At 63.6% G+C, this 20,405-nt stretch overlaps 1 protein-coding gene across 1 annotated transcript; it reads left to right on the plus strand.

Annotated features, from left to right (window-relative positions):
* The first annotated feature begins 1,572 nt into the window (after positions 1 to 1,572).
* On the plus strand, positions 1,573 to 18,352 carry LMNA (lamin A/C). The gene is made up of 12 exons (XM_084303436.1): positions 1,573 to 2,057; positions 13,054 to 13,210; positions 13,354 to 13,479; positions 13,660 to 13,830; positions 13,963 to 14,088; positions 14,198 to 14,418; positions 14,512 to 14,713; positions 14,822 to 14,929; positions 15,025 to 15,144; positions 15,619 to 15,708; positions 16,594 to 16,851; positions 17,006 to 18,352. Exons 1-12 carry the CDS (start codon positions 1,708 to 1,710, stop codon positions 17,036 to 17,038), a joined length of 1,962 nt encoding a protein of 653 aa, XP_084159562.1. The 5' UTR covers positions 1,573 to 1,707; the 3' UTR covers positions 17,039 to 18,352.
* The last annotated feature ends 2,053 nt before the right edge of the window (positions 18,353 to 20,405 follow it).

Genomic DNA, 20,405 nt, shown 5'->3' on the forward strand with positions numbered 1-20,405 from the left:
GGCCCCCTCCTGGCCCCCCACATCCGTGCCCACATCCCCCAAGAGCGGTGCCGGGTCCCGCGGGGAGTTGGGCTGGGTCCCACGTGGCCCTCGCTGCCCCCCGTGTGCGTGGAGAATGGGGTGGATGTGTGGGGAACCCCCCCCTTCCCCGCTGCACCGTGCACCCAAGGGTGCCGCTGGGTGCACGGAGAGCCCCCGGGGGCTTCGGCTGCCCTGACACCCTCCCAGGGACGGGGAAGGGGCTGCGGGGCTCCCACCCCGAGCAGCGCTGCGCCCAGCACCCCCCCCCCCCCTTCCTCTTAACCCTCCCCAAGTGCCGAGGCGGCATCCTCGTGCGTGGCTGTTGATTTTTGAAATTTTGACCCTGGATTTTCGTTGCGCTCGTGTGTCCTCCCCCCCTACCCCCCCCCCGCCCCATATCCCGTTCTCTCCCCCCTCCCCCCCCCCCCCCCTCCTTCCCCGTCGGTGACTCATCAGCGCCGGATTAATCATTCATAACGAGCACGCGCAGGCGTGCGGCTGCGTGCGCCTGTTTGCCTCTGTTGCTCCCGTTGCTGCGTGAGTCATTCCCGGCCTGCCCGCGGCTTCGCCGCTCATCGGCGATTTTGGAAAGGGACCGGGGCTGGATGGCGAACCGGGCAGGATGGGCTGGGCCGGCCGCAGCTCCTTTTGGGGGAGCGCAGACGTTGCCCCCCAGCCCGATCCCGCTGCCGCGCAAAGGGCACCCGTCCCCTGCAGGAGGGACAAAGTCTGCAGAAGGAGCGGCCCCAATGAGGGGGGGGGACACACAGCCTGGGCTCCACTGGGGGTGGCAACTGGGGCATCCGGGAACTGGGGGTACTGGGAGAATGGTGGTGATGGGAGAATGGGGTTGGAGCTGGGCGCAGCTGGTGCGCAAAATTTGGGGGAAGTTAAAATCTTAGCGCAGGGAAATCAGGAGAAAGGATAAAGCTGAGGGGGGTTGCGGCTAGGGGAGGGGGGGGGGGCTAGGAAAGGGGTGCAGCTAGTGCTGGGGGAACTGGGCAAAATGGTGCTGGGGAAACTGGGGGAGCACCGAGCACTGCACCCCCTTCTCCAGGGGGGTCCCCCTGGTGCCGCGGGGCTCGGGGGTTCCCCCGGGCAGCGGGGTTCTGCGGGACCTGCTGCCTTGCGTTTGAGTTGCCCAGCAGTGCCGTAGGGCCCCCATGATTTTGGGTCTCCAGAGCCCAGTTTTGGGGTGCTGGAAGGTCTGGTGCAGCCCAGGGGTCCCACAGCAGGGGTACCCCAAGACCCTGCAGCACCCCAGGACCCCCGTCAGCAGTCGGGGTGCAACAAGAGCCTGGCACTGCCCAGCCAGGCTCCTGGGGAGCTGCTGCCATGAGCTGGGGACGTGTGGGGCTCGCGATGGGGTTGCTGCGGGTTGCCCACCCCAGGGCTGCTCTCCCAGGGCTGCTTTTCCTAGGGATGCTTTTCCAGCCATTCCCAAGCCAAGCCGTGGCCTGACGCAAGCCGGCTGTCTCCACCCCGTGCCCGAAAAACTCCACCCTCCTCCTCTTCCTCCTCCTCCTCCTCCTCCTCGCAGCCCCTCCTGCAGTGCACAGCCCAGCTGGGATATAAGTCACTCGGAGGACCAGGGGCAGCCGAGACAGCCGGCTGGGTGCGCGTGGGCCCCGTGCCGTGTCCCGTGCCGTGTCCTGTGCCGTGTCCTTCGCCTCGACGCCGGGCACCATGGCGACGCCTTCGCAGAAGAGGAGCACCCGCAGCGGGGCTTCGGGGACCCCCCTGTCCCCCACCCGCATCACCCGCCTGCAGGAGAAGGAGGACCTGCAGGAGCTCAACGACCGCCTGGCCGTCTACATCGACAAGGTGCGCTCGCTGGAGCTGGAGAACGCCGGCTTGCGGCTCCGCATCACCGAGTCGGAGGAGGTGGTGAGCCGCGAGGTGTCGGGCATCAAAGCCGCCTACGAGTCGGAGCTGGCGGACGCCCGCAAGACCTTGGATTCGGTGGCCAAGGAGAGAGCGAGGCTGCAGCTGGAGCTCAGCAAAGTCCAGGAGGAGCACAAGGAGCTGAAAGCCCGGTGAGCACCTGGGGGGTTGAGCCGAACGGGGAGCGGGGAGGGAGAGGCAGGGGAGATCCAGGACGGGCACGGAGAGGGGGGAAACGCGTGACCCGGCTGGAGCGGGGGCCGGGAGAGGAGGGGAATTTCTCCCGGCATTCCCGCTCCGTTTCGCAGCGCCATCTTCGCCCCGGGGTGGTCGGGATGCCCTTGGAGGGTGGTGGGGACCTGGGGCCGGTTCGACGCTGGTCGGGTGCTGAGCTCGCGGCCCCCCGGGCGTTCGTCATCTTGGAGCTGTTCCGAAGCGCGATCCTGCGCAAGCGGGGAAGCGGTGCCAGCCAGCTGGCTCCGTCCTGCCCACAGACCTCGCCTGCTCGTCCTATTTTCCTCTGCTGTCTTTGGCACGGGTTGAAGGACCTGCTCCGGTTTTGTTTTGCCTTTAACCCTCCCCGTGCCGAGCTGTCGGGGTCCCCTGCTTGGGGAGGGGAGGGGAGGGGGGACAGCGCCCACATCCCGCGTGCCTGGTGCCACGCTCCAGGTCTGCTTCAAGGCTCAAATCCCCCCCGGCCACTTCCCTGCCGTGGAAAATGCCCCCTGCTTTCTGCTGCCGGCGGTTGCTGTTGCTCCCCCCTCCTTGGGGCTGTGGCAGGCACCCAGCGTGGGTCCCCCCCCCAGGAGATGGGGACCAACCCCCGGCTTCCCCCTGTCCCCGCCAGCCCCCGCACCCAAACCCGGAGGCACCGTGGCCGTGGTTCCTCGCGGGTCCTTTCCCTCTCCAGGGAAAGGGTTTTGGGTTGGGCGATGGCCAGGCGAGATCCCTCTTCCCCCGATTGCTCCTTTGCCTCTTTTACCGGACGCCTCATTTTGAGCCCGATAGGCTAACGAGGCTAAAATTAACTTCTTCAGAATATGCCATAAATAATCTACCTACTGGGAAGGGAGTGACTGCGCAGCCTTCCACAGCTGCCTCTCGAAAACCGTGCAGCATTTTTATATTTAGCTTTCGGTTTCCCGTGCGCTGCGGCGGCTCCGTCCCCAGATAAGGCGGCTGCACCCATCCTGCTCCCTGCCTGCGGGGTCCCTGGGATTTGGGATGGTGTGGGGCGGGCAGGGCCGTGGGCTGGGAGCCGCCGAGATGCGGAGCTGAGCTGTCGGAAAAGCTTCTGCTGCCTTATGCAAGCCCCGAATTATCTTGGCTGCGATCTCTCGAGGGCTGTGCCTGGAAAAAATGCCCGGCGTGCGGCCGTCCCCACGCCGCCTGGCTGGGAGTGGCGTGCTCAGCCTGCCTGGCCGCTCGGCGAAAATATGTTTGGTTTTGTCCTGAGTGGGGCCGTGCTCCCCAAGGCGCCTGGAAAGCACTCCCTCGAGGCTGGGGGGGGGTTCCTGGTGAGCAGCTCTGGGTTTTTTTTTTTTGGAGGACAGGTTGCAGTTGCGGTTCCCGAGGAGAAAGGCGCTGTTCCGTGTCGTCTCCGAGTCCCGGCGGATGAGACGGGAACAGCTCCGTGTAGCGAAGCCGGTGCTGTCCCTCGCATGCTGGCTGCATCGGGGCCTCTCCCCATAACCCTAAAAAAAATCCCCCGGGGCTTTTTTTCTCAGCCCTGGGGCGCCCGCCTCGCCGGTGGCACCCGGCACATCTATAACGGGGACAGTGCCGCGTATCTCCGGCGGGGCAGGCGCCCCGGTCCTCATTATCAGCGCCCACAGCCCCACCACAGCCCTCGCTTGGGGTTGTCTGGGCTGTGCAGGGCCGGGGGGGCGGCGAGCCGAGCCCTGGGCAGGGTGCCCGGCGTGTCTGAGTCAGCGGGGGCTCCGTGCCGGGGGGGGGGGGACACGAGGCGAGGGCGTGCGAGCAGCCCCCTCGCCCTTGGGTGTGCACACACAAAGGGATGCTTGCGCTGCGGAGAGGCACCCAAGGGCCCTGCGGGTGACGTTGGGGTGCCAGTGGCTGCCCCGTGGGGTCCGGTGGCACCGGTGTCCCCAGCGTCTGGGCTTCCCTCTCGGCTCCCAGCCCGATATGGGGCCGGTTGTGCTGCGTGTAAGGCGTGGGGTGCGGCGAGGACAGCCCGTGCGTGACTCACGGGTGCTGGCAATGCCTGGAGACTCCCTTTTTTTTTTTTTTTTTTTTTTTTTCCAGAGCCATGTGGCGGGCCAGGATTGGGCCAAAAGCACGGTGTTTAGGGTGTCGCCGGTGTCCCCAGCCTGTGCTTTTGGGGGGTCTCGTGGGGTACGGGGTCCCTCTGGAGCAGGGTCTGCGCATCAGCCCCTGGTTTATGGGGTGCAGACCGTTTGTAAGCCCCCATCAGGGAGCACAGGGGGGTACGGATACGGCCTTTGGGTGCCCCGGGAGAGGAGCCCCCAGGTTTCCAGAGCCCCACGGGCGAGGGCCGGCTGTGCCGCAGACAGCTCCCTCCGAAACAGGAACCAGGCCCTCGTTAGGAGCGCGGCTGATGAGCGATGGTTTCCTGAATTGCAGCCCCTAACCCGATTAAGTCGGTGCCTTGGCAGCGTCTCTTCCTCCACGGGCCCAGATCTCATCCCGGGCCTTAATGAGGAGAAAAATAGTAATAATAATAATAACAATCTCCCGTCTTCCAAAGCTGGCGAGGGGGGAAGCTTGCTAAGGGCAGAGCAACCAAGCCCCACGATGGCAGAGCTGGAAGGGGCTGGGGTCACCCCTGCAGCCCCCCCCCGGTTCCAGCCCCGCAGGTGGCAGGGGTGGAATTTGCCCTGTTCGATGCTGGGCTGGCTTTTGCCCGCGGCGAGTTCTTCCTGGTGACCCCAGAGGCCGGTGGAGACGGAAAGCAGCCACGTCCCCGTGAGCTGGTGCTGCCCGTGCCGTGCAGCCGCCTTCTTTCTCCCGGCACGTTTGGCGTGGGGAGAAACCTCCAGCTCGGGGGCTGCTTCCCCTGACCCCACAGATGCCAGCAGCGGGACCTGCCCTTTTGGAGCACACAAAAACCGCTTTGTGCGGCCCCGATGCTTGCAGGGAGCTGCCGGCGCCGCCGCTCTGGGGCTGCCCCAAGCCCCCAGCCCCTCCTGGGTTCCTCTGCCCACGCTTTGCCACCGACCCCTCGGCTCCAGCTCCCCAGCACTCATTTTTCCCCCCCCCCTACACCTTTCCTCAGCCTGGCCAAGGGGCTCTGTGGCAAAACCCACACTGCTCCAAGGCTGCTGCTTGCTTTTAGCCACGCTGCCGTGTTCCCAGTGGCACTGGGGTTATTTTTTCACCCCCACAAGCACCCGTCCCCCCCTTCGCTCCTGGCTCCCTGCGCGGTCAGCAGGCGGAGGAAATCGCCGCGGCGCTTTCGTTTTGCAGCCCCACTCCCTGCCTGTTCCTCGTAACAGGGATCAGCAGGACGGGAGGAAATCCTGTCGCTTTCGGCGTTTCTCAGCCCCAAAACCGGGGGCTGAAGAGGGGGCGATCGCAGAGGAACGGGGCTGGTTTTGGCACGGGGCCACAGCTCCTGGCTCGGGGAAGCGCCCACCCCGCGCAGCGGGTCCCAGCCCACCCTGGCCGTGTTTTTCGGCCTCGCTCACGTCACTCCAGCTCTCTGGATCCCATTAACGCCGAAATTTCAGAGCCTGGCGGCAGCGCGAGCCTTTTCCTGGAGCTGCGCTCGGCAGAGGCACGCGAGGGGAGTTGGGGTGGGGCCGCCGGGCTCCTGCCAACTCCTTTATTTTTATTTTTATTTATTATTTTTTTTGCTTAAATTTGTTCCCGCTGGGAGCTGCAGTTTCCTTCCCTGCTGCTGCCAACCAGGACAGGAGGAAGCCGCAGGAGCTCTCCCTTGGGTCCCATCCAAAGCCAGGGCTGGCGTGGGAAGGGTCCCCAGGGAGCCTGGGGGGGGGGGTGGGAGCTGGAAATCACCCCCAGCCCTGGCTGCAGCCCCCTCCCCTGCCCTCCATTTGTGCCCATCCTTAAGCCCATCGGTTTGGCACGCTTCCTAAGGCCAGCGTGATGTGGGTTGGCTTCCCACCTGCCCTGCTCCTCTCCCATCCAACCGAGAGCTGAATGGCCCCAGTGTGAGGCTGAACAACTGCTGGGGGTGCCCTGCGCTCCCCCCCCCCGTGCCACGGTGGCAGCTGCAGCCCCTGCGCTGTCCCCGAGGGCTACGGGGACTTGGGAGAGGCTGCTTGGGGTGGAAAGTTGGTTGAGGTACATTGAACCCACCCCACAGACACCACAAAACCCGGCTGGGGTCAGGGTTCCTCCGTTGCGGGTGCTGCTGAGTCAGCGCCCGACTGCGCCTTGGTTTGCTGCGATCCCGCTTCCTTTCCCCGTCGACAAGGACAAGGGGGTGCTGCGAGCAGGGCCTTTCGGCTCATCCAGTTCTTCTGCCACGTTCTTTGCACCGTTCGGGGCTGAAAAGTGCCCTGTCGGCAGGACAAAGTACCCCAACGGTCTGGGCACGTGTCCGAAACCTCACTTCACAGGGCTCGATTACAGGGGTGCGGCGCCGCAGGTGATGGGGCCATATCCGTGCCAAGATATGCCAGGGTTGGGTCGAGGGCTTTCCTGGAGCTTTCGAATTCTTTTATCAAGGCCACGAGCAGCTCCCCAGCAGGTCTCCAGGGGGGTGCATGCGACAGCGGGGCCACCCCGGCCGCTTGCTCCTGCTTCCAACCTCCACGTCCTCGTCCTGTGCCCACCCCGGGGCTCCCCGCCGAGGCTCGGATGGGGGCTGAGCACACCAGCCCCGCTTCGGGGGGTTTATTTAATATCATTTTGGCCATGCTCTTAAAAAGCCCCGGCTCTGAGCCACCCAGATAACAGCCCAGGCTCTCTCTGGGGGTGTTTAAACCCCGGCCTCCGCAGGGCTGGGAGGCAGGAGGAGGCACGGAGCGGGGCCGTGAGTCACGCTGAGCCCCGGGGCTGAGGCTGGGTGCAGCTGGGCCGGGCTCCTCTGCCTTTTTCGGGAGGCCCCGGTCACTCCATCAACCACACTCGCCTGCCCCTTCCTTCCTGGTGCCACGGCAGCTCACGTGCCAGGGGGGTCTGTGGGGTGCAGGGACGTGGCACCGCAGGGTGTCGCACCGGGCTCGCTCCCCCAGCTCTCTCCCTGTAGCCCTAGAAGAAATCAGGGTTTTTTGGTGTTTTTTTTTTGTTTTTTTTTTTGCAAACCCAAGACTTTTTGCAGCGGTTTTGCTGCTGGGGAGCTGGCTCCTTGCTTTTGCAGGCTGGCTTGTGCCCTGCACCCCCAACTGCAGGGCCAAGACCCAAACCCGCAGCGTGCGTCCCGGCGAGCGGGCGGCATCGCTTCGTGCGAGCCAGCCTCGGCTCCTCTGCCCCCCCCCTGCAAAAAGCTGCTGGGCTGGGGCTCTGGCTCTGCGATTTGCAGCTCTTGAGCTGGCCACAGCCAGGTTTCAGCCTGGCACAACCACAGAGGTGCTGGGAGCATCTCCTGCGCTCTGCCACCCGGGTGAGTTTTCCCGGTGCCACCAGATTCGGACCCTCCCCAGCAGAGGCAGCGTGGCCAAGGGCAGGGTCTCAGTTGCCGGAGGGGGCGAACGAGGCAGTTCCAGGCCCTGCTGCCTCCGAGTAAACCCGCGGTCGGCCTTGGGGCAGAGTAAACACCTCGCCTGCCTTTATCTGTGCCCGGGGAGCCCACATAGCAAAGCCTTTTGTTCCCAGGTCGATGGGTGGCAGCTGAATCCAACAATCCCCTGCATTGTTTTTCAAGCAAATTTTGCTCTCCGGCAGTTTTGCGTACCCAGATTTATGGAAAATGGGGCGAGCTGCTGGAGAGGAGAGCTCGAGCTCGCTCCCTGCTTGCCCTCTCCGGGGTCCTGCTCCCTTTGCTGCTCCGTGGGGCTCAGCCACCCGATTTGCCTGGTGGCGGCCGAAGTTCCCGGTTCGTGGGGCCAGGATTTGCATTCCCGCTCCTCTCCTGCCCCACATTGCCAGCTGCCACCCCCCCAGCGCTCCCAACCCCACAGATGTGTTCAACGGGAGTGACTCAGCTCCCTTTTTTTTAACCTCAATTATAAGCCCTACCCTCATAATCAAGCCCCCAGAGGAAAATCCGGGAACATACGCTTCGTCTCCATGCTTTTGGTGGTGGTTGGGGCAGCGCCATGTGCGTGACATGGCTGGCAAGTTGGGAAGGGATCAGCGTTTGGCTGCAGTTTGCAGAGGAGTGGAGATGTTCAGGGTTTTGAAGGTTTTGCCGTTTTTTTACGATGGGAACCACAAGGTTTTTTTTGCCGGTGTAGGAAACGGCCCTGCCTTTGGAAGCCCCAGCCTACCCAGCTGGGTGTTTAAGCCACAGATAACCCAGGGCTTGGTGGCAAAGCCAGGAATGGAGAGGGAAATCCTGTCCTCGCTTTGCTTGCACGTCTCCGGATGGCACGAGGCGCGGCCGCTGGCAGCACCGGCGGCTCTGGGGGGGCCGTGTGTGCTCCCCAGCTCCGCCGCCTTCCAGCAGCTGATGCTCGCTTGCTCTTTCCCAGCTCTTTGCATCCCCTTGCATCCTCCTTCTGTGGCTCACTGCACCCTGCAGTGGTTAAAGCAGCAGTGGAAGGAGCTTCGCAGGCGGCGAGCCAGCAGCAGACCCGTTTGGAAGCTGTTTTCCCAGGGTTGAGTGGCCGCGGAGGATAAATCCTGCCCGTCCTCTGTGCAGGCAGTTTATAGGATTGACACCTCCCGCAAACCTCCTCCGTGGCCCTCGATCGTGCGGGGTGGGCAGCGAGGAGCCTGGCCCCATCCCGATCCAGGGGTACCAGCAAAGCCTCCCCCTTTTCTATCCAGCACTGCCACCAAAACCACGAGCCCTTCTGTTACTAGGGGGGGGGCTCAGCCCAAACAGCAACGTCGGCGCTCGGTGACTTGGGATTTCCATTTCGTGCCGCCGGCAAGGGCTGGGGTGAGTCATCGGCACTGGCGCAGGCAGACGGGAAAGGGAACGAGTGACACCGGGGCTCCCAAGCGGCACGGGCTGCGCCGGGCTTTTCAGTGAGCTCGATGCTTTGCCAGCTTGTTTCCCCCCTTTTTAAATAGCAAGGGAGGGGGAAGAAACCCTCCAGCCCCCGCTGTGGTCAGTTGTGTTGAGGTTTCAGAGCGCCAACGGACACAAATTGCTTTTTCCCCTGTTGTGAGAGGCGAGGCTGCATGGAGAGGGGTGTGGGCGCGGGGGGTTTGTGGCTGATGGCCACAAATCCTGGGTTTGGGTCCCATTGTGCAGGGTTTTGTGTGCCCAGTGCTCCCAGCAAGGCTCCTGGGGATGGGATTTGAGGTGGGACGGGGATGACCAAGACTTTGGGAGCCCGAAATGGCCACGACATCCCCCCCCCAGTGCCAGTGGCGAGCTGCCTTGGCATCCCTGTGAACCCCAGAGGAGCAGTGCTTTGGGGTCAGTTGGGGGATGCAGGGAAGGACCAGATCCCAAACTGGGGCCGGGGAACCCCAGCTCTCACGAGCTGTTTGCTCTGGCCACGTGCAGCCGAGCCCTTTGGCCACAGGGGACGAGCGTGCCGGGGCCGTGCAGCGTGGCTGGCACCAGCCCTGGCCCCGGGAAGGGATTTTGGCACCGCGGGTGCCGGCGGGCGGGGGCCGTTTCCACACAACCTCGAACGCCGCCGGCACCGGGATCCCCTGGCTGCCGTTTGGCACCGGGGTCTGGTGCCTAACAGGATGCTGGCTGTGTGCAGATGTTGGTCCTCCCTATACGTCGCGCTGGCTATTTACAGTTCCCTGCTAGGAGACCAGCCCCTGTTTATCCTGGTGATTTGGCGACGGCCCCGCCGAGCGCCGATGAGTCAGGAGCTGGGAGAAGCGGCTCGGCCGCATTCCCAGTGCCCCACGGCCGAGGTTCTCCCAGCCCACATCTCCTCCCGCTGTGCCTGCCAGCCCCCCGGGATGTGGGGCAGATCCCTGGGGTGGGGACAGATCCCTGGGGTGGGGGCAGATCCCTGGGGTGGGGACAGATCCTTGGGGCAGGGGCAGATCCTTGGGATGGGGACAAGTCCCTGGGATGGGGGCAGATCCGTGGGTTGGAGGTGGATCCCTGGGATGGAGACAGATCCCTGGGATGGTTGCGAATCCCTGGGGTGGGGATGGATCCCTGAGATGGGGACAGATCCCTGGGGTGGGGACAGATGCCTGGGATGGGGACAAATCCCTGGGATGGGGGAAGATCTGTGGGGTGGGTACAGATCCCTGGGGTGGGGAACAGATCCTTGGGGTGGGGGCAGATCCCTGGGATGAGGAACAAATCCTCGATGCCAGAGGCAGCACCGTGCACAGCAGCAAACCCAAGACGGGGGCAGAGCTTTTTTTCCGGGTCCTCCCATTAACCAGATCCTTCACCAAGCTCCCTGGGCACCCCGCGCTGCTCCGTGCCTCAGTTTCCCAACCCATCAGTACAACGTGAGCCTTTCCTGGCACAGCGTGCCCCCCAGCCCCGTGGCGAGGCGAGAAACCGAATTCCCCAGGGGCTTTGCAGACGTGCAGGGGATGGAGAGACGGGTGGCAAAAGCCAGCACGAACCCGCGAGGTCCCCAGGGTGGGGCGGCTGCGATTCGGAGGCGGGGGAACGCCCGCTTCTCCCACTGTGCTGGGTCCCTTCCAGCAGCCCAGCAGGAGCTGCTGGGTCCGTGGGAGCTTCTGAAGCGTCTCGGTGTGATTTGTCTGGGTCGGGGGAAACCGAAGGGTGTTTCCCGACGTGGGCTTAGCGGGGTTTTTGGCTCGCCGGCCAGCCCGGCGCACGTGCCCAAAGCCGTTTGGTTGCCTCCTCCCGTGAGCCCCGACGGCTCCAAACTCTCTCAAACTTTCTAGAGGGGAGCCCGGAGCCGCTGGGCTGAGCCTTGGGCTGGGATTTGGGGGGAAAAGCGGCGGAGCTGTGCCTGGGCACAGGGACCACGCACCCTGGGGCCCCTTCAGCCACAGCCCGCTCCGAGGCCGGGCTCTTCCCCGTGTGCGTTAAGCACAGGCAGAGCAGATCCAACTTTCCATTAATGTTTGCATTTTCTGGCAGCTCGGCTGCAATTTTTTTTTTTTTTTTTTTTTCCTCCTTCCTGCTTTTAAAGGCTAAAAATAAAACCGCCTTGAGGCCCCCTTCTCCCTCCATCTTTTTCTCCCGAGACATTTGTTGCTCGAGGATCTGCTGCCTCCGTTGCATCTTTCCGCCCTGGGCTTTGATAAATGCTTCTTTTTCACTGGCTTGGTTCTCCGGGCATGGGGGGGGCCCTTCGGGGTGCCACCCGCGCTTCCCTTCTGCCCGGTGGAGAATTTGGGATCCTTCAGGCTGCCATGGGCAGGATGGGGAGACCGACAGCCCCCTCCATCCCCTCTTGTCTCCCTGCTTAGGGAGGCGGGAGCGGCGCAGCTGCCATAAGCGTCCTTATTTTTAGCCTGCCGTCAGCTGGAGCCGAGAGGCTGCAGGGGAAATAGCAGGACCCGTCGGGAGGCAGCGGCCATGGGGGGGCAAGGGAAACCCCAAACCCGGGGTGAGCTGGGTCCAGGGGGGAGCTCACCCAGAGGTGCCGGAGTTTTGGGGAGATGCTCAGGTCCCCCAGAGCCTCATGTGGCCCAGACTGGGCTCCGAGCTCCCCTCTCCACTCTTCTCCAGCCTCACCCGGGATGATGGGGGGAGGTTTTCAGGACAAGTGTTTTGTTCTCGGGTCTTCTGGGATTTACTTCGGGGCTTTCCAGGCACCAACAGGTCCTCCCCTGAGCCCTGCAGCCCTCCTGGTCCCTGGAGAGTGCAAACCTGTTAATCATTGTGCAGACAGGAGTGTGACCATCCACTTGGCATCCTCCCCTCCCTCTTTTAATCACTGATGGTGCCGGTGGTGTCCCCTGAAGAGCTGTAGGCTGCAGGACATGCCCGGCCCTGCACCCAAACAGCCCAAGCAGTGCCTGAATCGGTCCCTCAAAGGAAGAGCAAAGAGCTCCAGATGCAAAAAGCGAAGGCAGAGCTCTCCGCGGAGTTAAGCAGCGATTAACTCGATCAGGGGAAGCAGGATTAAACCGTGCCAGCGGTGGCCAGCGAGCCAGCCACGCTGGCTGCGAGGGCGAGCTGCTGCCAGCTGGGAAAGCTCAGCCTCCAGGGGTGTTTGTGCTCAGCCGAGGAGGCTCGGGCTCGGCTCCCAGATGGCATTTTTCTCCTATGAGTCACTGGCATGGAAGGAGCGTGGTGGTGCGCAGGCAGAACCCCCCCCCCCCGGCACAGCGCTTGGGCGGCCGGCCCTGGCAAACCGAGCCACAAAATGGGGTGCTGGGCTGGCTTGTGGGGCTGCTCGAGTGTGGCCGGGCTTTGAGAGGTGTAAAAGTCTCCAAACGATGTCCTGGTGAAGCAGAAGGAAACGCAGGAAAATCCACACAGGCTGAGAGGTGTCGGGGTCACCAGTCCCTGCTCGCCCCGCTGCAGAGGGAGGTGAACGGCTCCCCAGTGCCTGGTTTTTGGTGATCCCCGTCCTGCCCGGGCCAGATCCTGCAGCTGGGGCAGGCTCAGCGCCGTGTCTAACTTTACCCATGATCTAACGGCGTGGGTGCACGCTCGCTGCCCCAGGAATGTCCGGAGGCGCTCGCCGGCACGTGGCCGTTGCTCGCCCACCGTGTGGCCACCGCGGTCGGCTCCGTCCCTCGTCCACCCCACTTGGTGGGCAGCGGGGGCTCCACGTTCAGGAGCCGAGGGTGCAAACTTGGTGGTGTCGACGCCCTCCCCGTGCCTCTTTTTCTTTTTCTTTTTATAGACCCGACCAAAATAGCGCCGGGCTGCCTTGCGCTTCGCTCGGCTCAGGTTCCCCGGCTCCGCAGCGATGCGCCTGCTGCCTGCGAGAGCCGGCCTTGACCTTGCTGTCAGAGGGCTTGGAGTTAAGAGGAAAAAAGGGGGGGACACGGCTGGTGACCCCCCCACGGCACCGGCGGCTCAGCCGGGCTCGCAGTGACCCCTAGCGGGTGCGCGCAGGGCGCGCTCCAGCCTCAACCCTGCGGTGATGCTGGGGGGCGAGCGGAGGGGCGCAGCTGCAGGGTGGTGACCCCCCCCTAATCACCAACGTTTTTTTCGGTGCCTCGCAGCAATGCCAAGAAGGAAGGGGACCTGCTGTCCGCCCAGGCGCGCCTCAAGGACCTGGAGGCGCTGCTCAACTCCAAGGAGGCTGCGCTCTCCACCGCCCTGAGCGAGAAGAGGAACCTGGAGGCCGAAGTGAGGGACCTGAGGGCACAGGTGGCCAAGGTGAGCAGTGGTGGAACCGTCCCCGTCCCCCTCGGGGACCCCTGAAGCCATCCCCCGTGTGCTGGGGCTGTGGGGTGGAGGAGCTGGAGGCCAAGCCGGGCTGGCCCCGGGTGCAGGCAGTGACGGTCCCTCTCTTTCCACAGCTGGAAAGCGCCTGGAACGAGGCTAAGAAGCAGCTGCAGGACGAGATGCTGCGCCGGGTGGATGCCGAGAACCGGCTGCAGACGCTGAAGGAAGAGCTCGAGTTCCAGAAGAACATCTACAGCGAGGTGAGAAGCAGGCAGAGCTGCCCTGGGGGGTGTGCAGGGCGAATTCCCTGCCGGTGCCTCCCTGCAGAAGGCTGATCCAGGCAGCGTGCTCGGGGCAAGCCCCGCACACCGCATCTCCAGCCCCTCTCCCCGAGCTGGTGCCACCCCCAGCTGACCCCGTGTCTCCTGCCCCGTCCCCAGGAGCTGCGGGAGACCAAACGCCGCCACGAGACCCGGCTGGTGGAGATCGACAACGGGCGGCAGCAGGAGTTTGAGAGCAAGCTGTCCGAGGCCCTGCAGGACCTGCGGAGACAGCACGAGAACCAGATCAAGCAGTACAAGGAAGAGCTGGAGAAGACCTACAGCGCGAAGGTGAGCAGCGGCCGTGCCCCTTTCCAACCCTTCCTCACACTAAGGTTTTGCTCCGTGGCTTTTCCTCCGCCTCCCGGGGCGCCGGTGGATGGAGGGCAGCGGGGGCTTTAACCTCCTTGTGCCCCCGTCCAGCTGGAGAACGCCAAGCAGTCTGCCGAGAGGAACAGCAACATCGCAGGAGCTGCCCACGAAGAGCTGCAGCAAGTCCGCATCCGCATCGACAGCCTCTCCTCCGAAGTCAGCCACCTGCAGAAGCAGGTGAGTGGGGACCGAGGGGGCTCCCCAGCTTGTCCCCCGCCCCGGGCTGGTCCCCTCGCGTGGATGACCCCAGGCGTGGTGGCCGCCCTGACCTTCTTTCCCTGCTCAGTTGGCTGCCAAGGAGGCGAAGCTGCACGATTTGGAGGATGCCCTGTCCCGGGAGCGCGAGACCAACCGGCGCCTGCTCGCCGACAAGGACCGGGAGATGGCCGAGATGCGGGCACGCATGCAGCAGCAGCTGGACGAGTACCAGGAGCTGCTGGACATCAAGCTGGCTCTGGACATGGAGATCAATGCCTACCGCAAGCTGCTGGAGGGCGAGGAGGAGAGGTGGGTGGGAATCGCTGCCCCGGGTGCCCCAGGTCGGGCACAGGTCCCAGCCCTCGCATCCTCACGGGCTCCTTCGTGCTTTTTCCTGCCCAGGTTGAGGCTGTCCCCCAGCCCGTCCTCCCACAAAGGACACGGGATCCACTTCTCCGGCTCGAGCTCGTCCAAGAAGAGGAAGCTGGAGGACAGCGAGAGCAGGACCAGCTTCTCCCACCATGCCCGGACAAGCGGCCGCATCGGTGTGGAGGAGGTGGACCTGGAGGGCCGCTTCGTCCGTCTGAAGAACAAATCCAACGAGGTGGGTACACCTCCAGGAGGGTCCCGGGGCTTCACCAGCGTTTTATCTCAGCCCCCAGGGTGGGGAGGAGGCGGTGGGGTCTGAAGGGTGTTGTTTTTGCTGTCGCAGGACCAGGCGATAGGGAACTGGCAGATCAAGAGGCAGAACGGGGACGACCCCGTCATCACCTACCGCTTCCCCCCGAGGTTCACCTTGAAGGCTGGCCAGACGGTCACGGTGAGTCTCTCCTGACGGCTCCTCGGTGGGGCGGGGGGGCAACCCACGGCCCCAGGGTCCTGAGCCCTTCGTTTTCTCCGTGCTTTTCTCCCCAGATCTGGGCCTCGGGGGCCGGGGCGACCCACAGCCCCCCCACCGACATGGTGTGGAAGAACCAGAGCAGCTGGGGCTGCGGGGACAGCCTGCGCACTGCCCTCATCAACTCCAACGGGGAGGTGAGAGCCTGGGGGGGACGGGGACACAAACAGATCGTTTTTGGGGTCCCTTCCAACCCGAGCTGCTCTACGATGGTCCCTGAAATGTGGTGGGACCGCTGCCACGGCTGGGGTGCTGCAAGCTCTTTAGAAGGGGAGACCTCATTGCTCTCTCCAACTATCCAAAAGGAAGGGGTGGGGAGCTGGGGGCGGCCTCTTCTCGCAGATAACCAGAGGGAATGGCCTCAAGTTGTGCCAGGGGGGGTTCAGGTTGGAAATGAGGAGATATTTCTGCTCAGGAAGAGCAGCCAGGCGTTGGGACGGGTTGTCCGGAGAGGTGGTGGGGTCACCATCCCTGGGGGTGCTCAAGGAGAGGTTGGACGTGGTGCTTGGGGACGTGGTTTATTGGTGACATTGGTGGTAGGGGGATGTTGCACCAGGGGAGCTTGGAGGGTTTCTCCAACCCTAATAATTCTGGGATTCTCTCCGCTCCAGGAGGTGGCCATGCGGAAGCTGGTCCGCACCGTGATCATCAACAACGAAGACGACGACGAGGATGACGAAACTGGCCACCGCCACCACCACGTGAGTGCCGCGCTCGTCTCTCGTGGGGGGGTGTTGGGGAAGCCCAGCTCGGACCTGGTCGAGGCGGGGGGCAGCTCAAAACCAGGCAGAATCTGGCCCGGCAGCAGCAGGCAGGTGGGAGGGTGCTTTAGAAACCACCAAAAGAAGAACACAGGCACATGGAGGAGATGGAAGAGGCTCTGCAGGTCTTTTTGGAAGACATCTCCGAGCCAGAGGGACCTCGGCTCGCTGTGGAGAAGCAGGGAGGAGCTGGCAGGGAGGCTGAGCTGGGCCCTGCCTGGCTGGGGATGAAGGGTGAGGTGGTGGGAGGCCGATGGATGCCACCTCTTGGTGGCACTCGCACCATCCTCTGCACTTCGTGGGGGCTCTGGGCCGGATCCAGAGGTGCCTGTGTCCTTCCTCGATAAAAAAATACAACTGCTGGAGGCTTCTGGATCCACTGCCTGGGAATTGCTCTGGGTGGGAAGAGCCCTGCCAAGCCCAGCATCGATTATCCCTGGATGCAGAACCCAGGTGCCCCCGAGGACCCAGCTCTGCTGGGCCCTGAGTCCTTTCCAAGAACAAATTTCCTTTTGGAAAGCCATCAGCCGGGGCTGTGCCAGGCAGTGAGGGATAGGACGCTCTGAGCACAGGGCAAGCGTGGTGGAAACACCTCCTGCGGCACGTGGAGAGCCTGGGGCTGCGAGCAGCAGCGTGGTGGGGGTCAGCACCCACCCTGTGCCGTGCGCCAGACCCAAACCCAATGATTTGGGATTTTGGGGGGATTATTTCAGAGCCCGGCACCAAACGCTGGTGCCTCTGCCGTGCTCAGGGCAGGATGATTGAGGCAGCAGGCACTCGGGCGGGCACTCAGGGCTGTTTTTTTTTCTGTTCGTCCCCATCCAGGGCAGCTGCGGTGACTCCGGGGACCCCGGCGAGTACAACCTGCGCTCGCGCACGGTGGTGTGCAGCAGCTGCGGTCAGCCAGCCGACAAGTCGGGCTCGCAGAACGCCGGCCTCAGCTCCATGTCCTCGGGCTCCTCCTCCAGCGTGACTGTCACTCGCAGCTACCGCAGCGTCGGCGGCTCCGGAGGTGGCAGCGGCCTCGGGGAAAACCTGGTGACCAGGTCCTACATCCTGGGCAGCTCCAGCCCTCGCCGGCAGGTCAGTGGGTTAAAGGGTGCCGGGGGATCCTCGGGCATCGTGGCACCCGCGCGGTCCCGCTTGGATGCTGCCGCCTGGCGTCGCCTGGGCGGCCGCAGCGAGCGGAGGGTAACGCCGTGGTTTCGTTTCTTTTCTTCTCTCCACTTCCTCCCAGGCTCAGGCCCCGCAAAACTGCAGCATCATGTAACTCTGTGGCACCATTCCTGTGTTTCCTGGCCATCTCGAGCTAGTTTATTCCCAAAGCAAAAGATTTTTTTTGTTTTGTTTTCCTTTAAAAAAAAAAAAAAAAAAAGAAGAAGGAGATATCAAAACCAAGGTTGAAATTTTTGTTTTCTATAGCAGGAATTTTATATATATATATATTAAAAATGCTAAAAGATGCTTTTTTTTTTTTTTGTAAAGAAAAAAAAATCTATTTCTATAAAAAAGAAAAAGCTTTTCAGCTTCACAACTTTTTTTAAAACTTCAGCCAAAGACACCGACGAATCGTGTTTACCGAGCAGCAAAGCAGGAAGAGATCGTAGTTTAATAGCTCTCTAGCTGATGCCTTTTTTGCCAAAGCTTTTTATATAGGACTAAGACAAGCGAAGCCAGCCCGGGTATGTGCCGGGCGCTGCGCGCGGTGGCTGGACCGGAGCTCAGAGGTGCTGGGGCAGAGGCTGGGCCACCCACACCAGCGCTGCCGCAGTGACCCCACTACACTCCTGGGCACGTGCCTTGGAGGGCTGCTGGCTCCAGCAGAGCCCAGAGCCTTTGTAATCCCCCCCCCTTTATTTTTTTTTTTTAATCCTGATCCAAATTTCCCCAGGCTTTCCCTTTTTTTTTTTTTTTTTTGGTTATTTTTCCGCTGCAACATCTCAGGGGGCTCCCGGCAGCTTGTGGGCAGCGTCCTGGCTCGCATTGGGCATTGCCACCTTGCCGACCCCCCCTCCCCGGGCACCGTTTTCCCCCCCCCAAGGGTTTCTCAGCAGCCGAGCTGTGCCTTAGCCAGGAGCCTTGCCACCAACGCAGCCCCGAGGTGGGTCCCCCGATGGCCAAGCTGCGCCCTGCTCCTGGCAGATTCGGCTGAGGGGGCAGCGGCCCCCACTCCTGGGGGGCTTCTGGGGGCTGGTTCCAGCCCCGTGCCCCATGGGCTTCAGTCCTGCCGTGTCCAGCCTGGCTCTCCTCCGGTGCAGGAGTTTGGGCGCCTGTTCCAGGGCAGGATGAGGCCAAGGATACTCGGGCTGGGCTGTTTTGCCGGGACGGCTGTTTGAGGGAGGGGGATTTCGGGGTCTGGCACAGGCAGCTCCCCTCCCCGCCAGGCTCCAGCCAGCTACCAGCAGAGATTTCCACGTGTTGCCCCGCTGGGGGGGGCAGCCCCCGGCCCCTCTGCCTCCAGCGTGGCCCTGGGGCAGGTTCAGGCCCCCAGCAGGAGCCACCCCGCGTTCGGACCTGTGCTTGCCAAGCTTCTGTACCCGTGCCTGTATCGCCTTCTGAAATCAATACAGCAGAATCCTTCCCACCCTGTGTGCTGTTGTCATTGCCGTCAGGAACCTGGGGGGGTCCGGGGTGTGATGCTGTGGGCTGGGGGGGCAGCCGGGAGCCCTCCTCCCACTTGCAGAGCATCGAGGGGACCCGGTTCAAGAGGCTGCGGGATCAGGGGTTGCCTCCCCCAGGGACTCTGGGGACAGATGTTCCCCTGATGTGGGGACGGAGGGGGCTGCAATTTGCTCCCCCCAACCCGGGGGGGGGCCGTGCCAGGCACCGTGGCCGGGTAGGAGGGGCGCTGGGGAAAGGGGAGAGCCGCAAAGCCGGCGCGTAATCGGCTTTGCTGGACACGGGCGCCGGGGAGCCGCGATGTGAGTGAGCACCGGCGGGCGGCCGGGGCGCAGGCACAGCCAGGTAGGTGCCCGGCGTGCCCACCCTGCAGGACAAACACCCCCCCCACACCACCAGTGCGCAACCAAAGGCTTGGGCATGGGGCCTCTTGGCCGTGTCGGGGTCCCATCGCCCCCCAAAAATCGGGTGCGAGCGGGGTTGAGGACAAGGGGAGGTGATGTGGCTTTGGTGCGTGCAATTTTGTGCCAACTTGTGGGGACGCACAAGGCATCTCTGCACCCCCCCACACACACACAGCCCGCCAGGAGGAGGGATTGCGGTGGGGGGCTCGGGATCAGGTGCTCTCCCTGTTTTTGGGGTGGCTGGGCACATTTTGGCTCCGGTGCCAGCACCACCACGTGCCTGACCCCATGTCAGCAGGGCACCCGGCGTGCTGGCGGCTCGGGAACACCCACACTACACCCCTGGGGTGGGTGAACCCCAAAATTGGAGGTGCCTAGGAGTTGTGACGGGGCTCCTCTGCACCCATGGGTGCTGTGACCCACGAGGTGGGAACCCACCCCAGCCCAGCACCCCAAAAGTCACGAAGCTGCGTGCTGTTGGATATGGGGCTGTCGTGCTCCAGCCTGGCCGTGATCCCATCTGGGAGCAGTGGGAGATGTCCCGGTGCCCCCCAAAACCCCATACAGGACCCCAGAGTCCTGGCACGGCGTGTTTGAGCCACGCTGGGACGGGCTGAGCTGGCGGCGTTGCTCAGTGCCCTTTGTCACCATCGGTGCCCTGGGGACCTCGCGTGGCCCCTGGAAACCGTGCCTGACCCCTTGGGACCATGCACAACCCCATGGGCACCACACACAAGGGTGCTGGGGGGGGGAACCCTCAGGTATTGGGGTCCCCGGACCAAGCACCCAGCTGGGGACAGAGCCAGGACTGACCCCGATACCTGGGAGCCACCAGGGTTTGCCCACCCGGGGCACATCTCAGCGGGTTCCTGGGGCCCCACAAGTCCCCCAGCAGCCCCATCCAGCCCCCTGCATGCCCGGGGGGATTAAGGTCAGGCCTCCCCGCTAATCCCATGGGGGGGGGGGGTTAAGGTGGGAGCTTGCTCACGCTGCCACCCCCCAAGGTCGCACCCCGAGGCGCTGCTGCCCAGCGCGGGGCGCATCGGGGGCAGCGTGGGGAGAGCCAGGCTGGGTTAGGGGGTACCCCACCCCGACCCCAAAGGTTTGGGGCAGCTCTGGCTCCCCGCAGCGGGCTTTGGCTAAGCCCCCGGTGCCGGCGGGCGGGCAGGCACGGGAGACAAGCTCCTTAGGGCACCCAGGAGAAAGCTCCAAGCTCCCAAGCCCCGTGGGAAGCAGGGCAGTGGAAAAGGAGGGCGGTGGGGGGGGGAGAACAAGGGACAGGACCCCCAGATCGGCTCCCCAGCCCTGGAAGGGGGCAGAAATCCCCGTTTTGGGGTGGGCAGAGGCCAGAATCGCCGTGTGGGTTCATCCTGGCTCAATGCCTGTTGGGGGGGGGAGACCGGCAAGGGGTTTGTGGCACGCATCCGGGGTGCCCCGTTGTGCAATTTCCCCCTTCCTCCACCTCCCTGCTTGGCAGGGCTGAGCTGAGAACCCCGTTACGGGCCATAAAAAAAAATAATTTAAGGAAAAAAAATTGTAGGGTCACAGCCCCACAACGGGCTGGGGAAGAAATCCTCAAGGGCGGGCAGCAGCAGGGGGATCCCATGGGGGGCT

The sequence above is a fragment of the Netta rufina genome, assembly GCF_964035555.1.
Source record: "Netta rufina genome assembly, chromosome: 29".
Classification (NCBI taxonomy): domain Eukaryota; kingdom Metazoa; phylum Chordata; class Aves; order Anseriformes; family Anatidae; genus Netta; species Netta rufina.

Bases quoted from the DNA above. Each gene is read 5' to 3' on its own strand.
- LMNA (XM_084303436.1), top strand. From the start codon at position 1,708: ATGGCGACGCCTTCGCAGAAGAGGAGCACCCGCAGCGGGGCTTCGGGG. The intron at 13,831-13,962 runs GTGAGCAGCGGC...GCCCCCGTCCAG, and splicing joins AGAAGACCTACAGCGCGAAG to CTGGAGAACGCCAAGCAGTC. The intron at 14,930-15,024 runs GTGAGTCTCTCC...TTTTCTCCCCAG, and splicing joins AGGCTGGCCAGACGGTCACG to ATCTGGGCCTCGGGGGCCGG.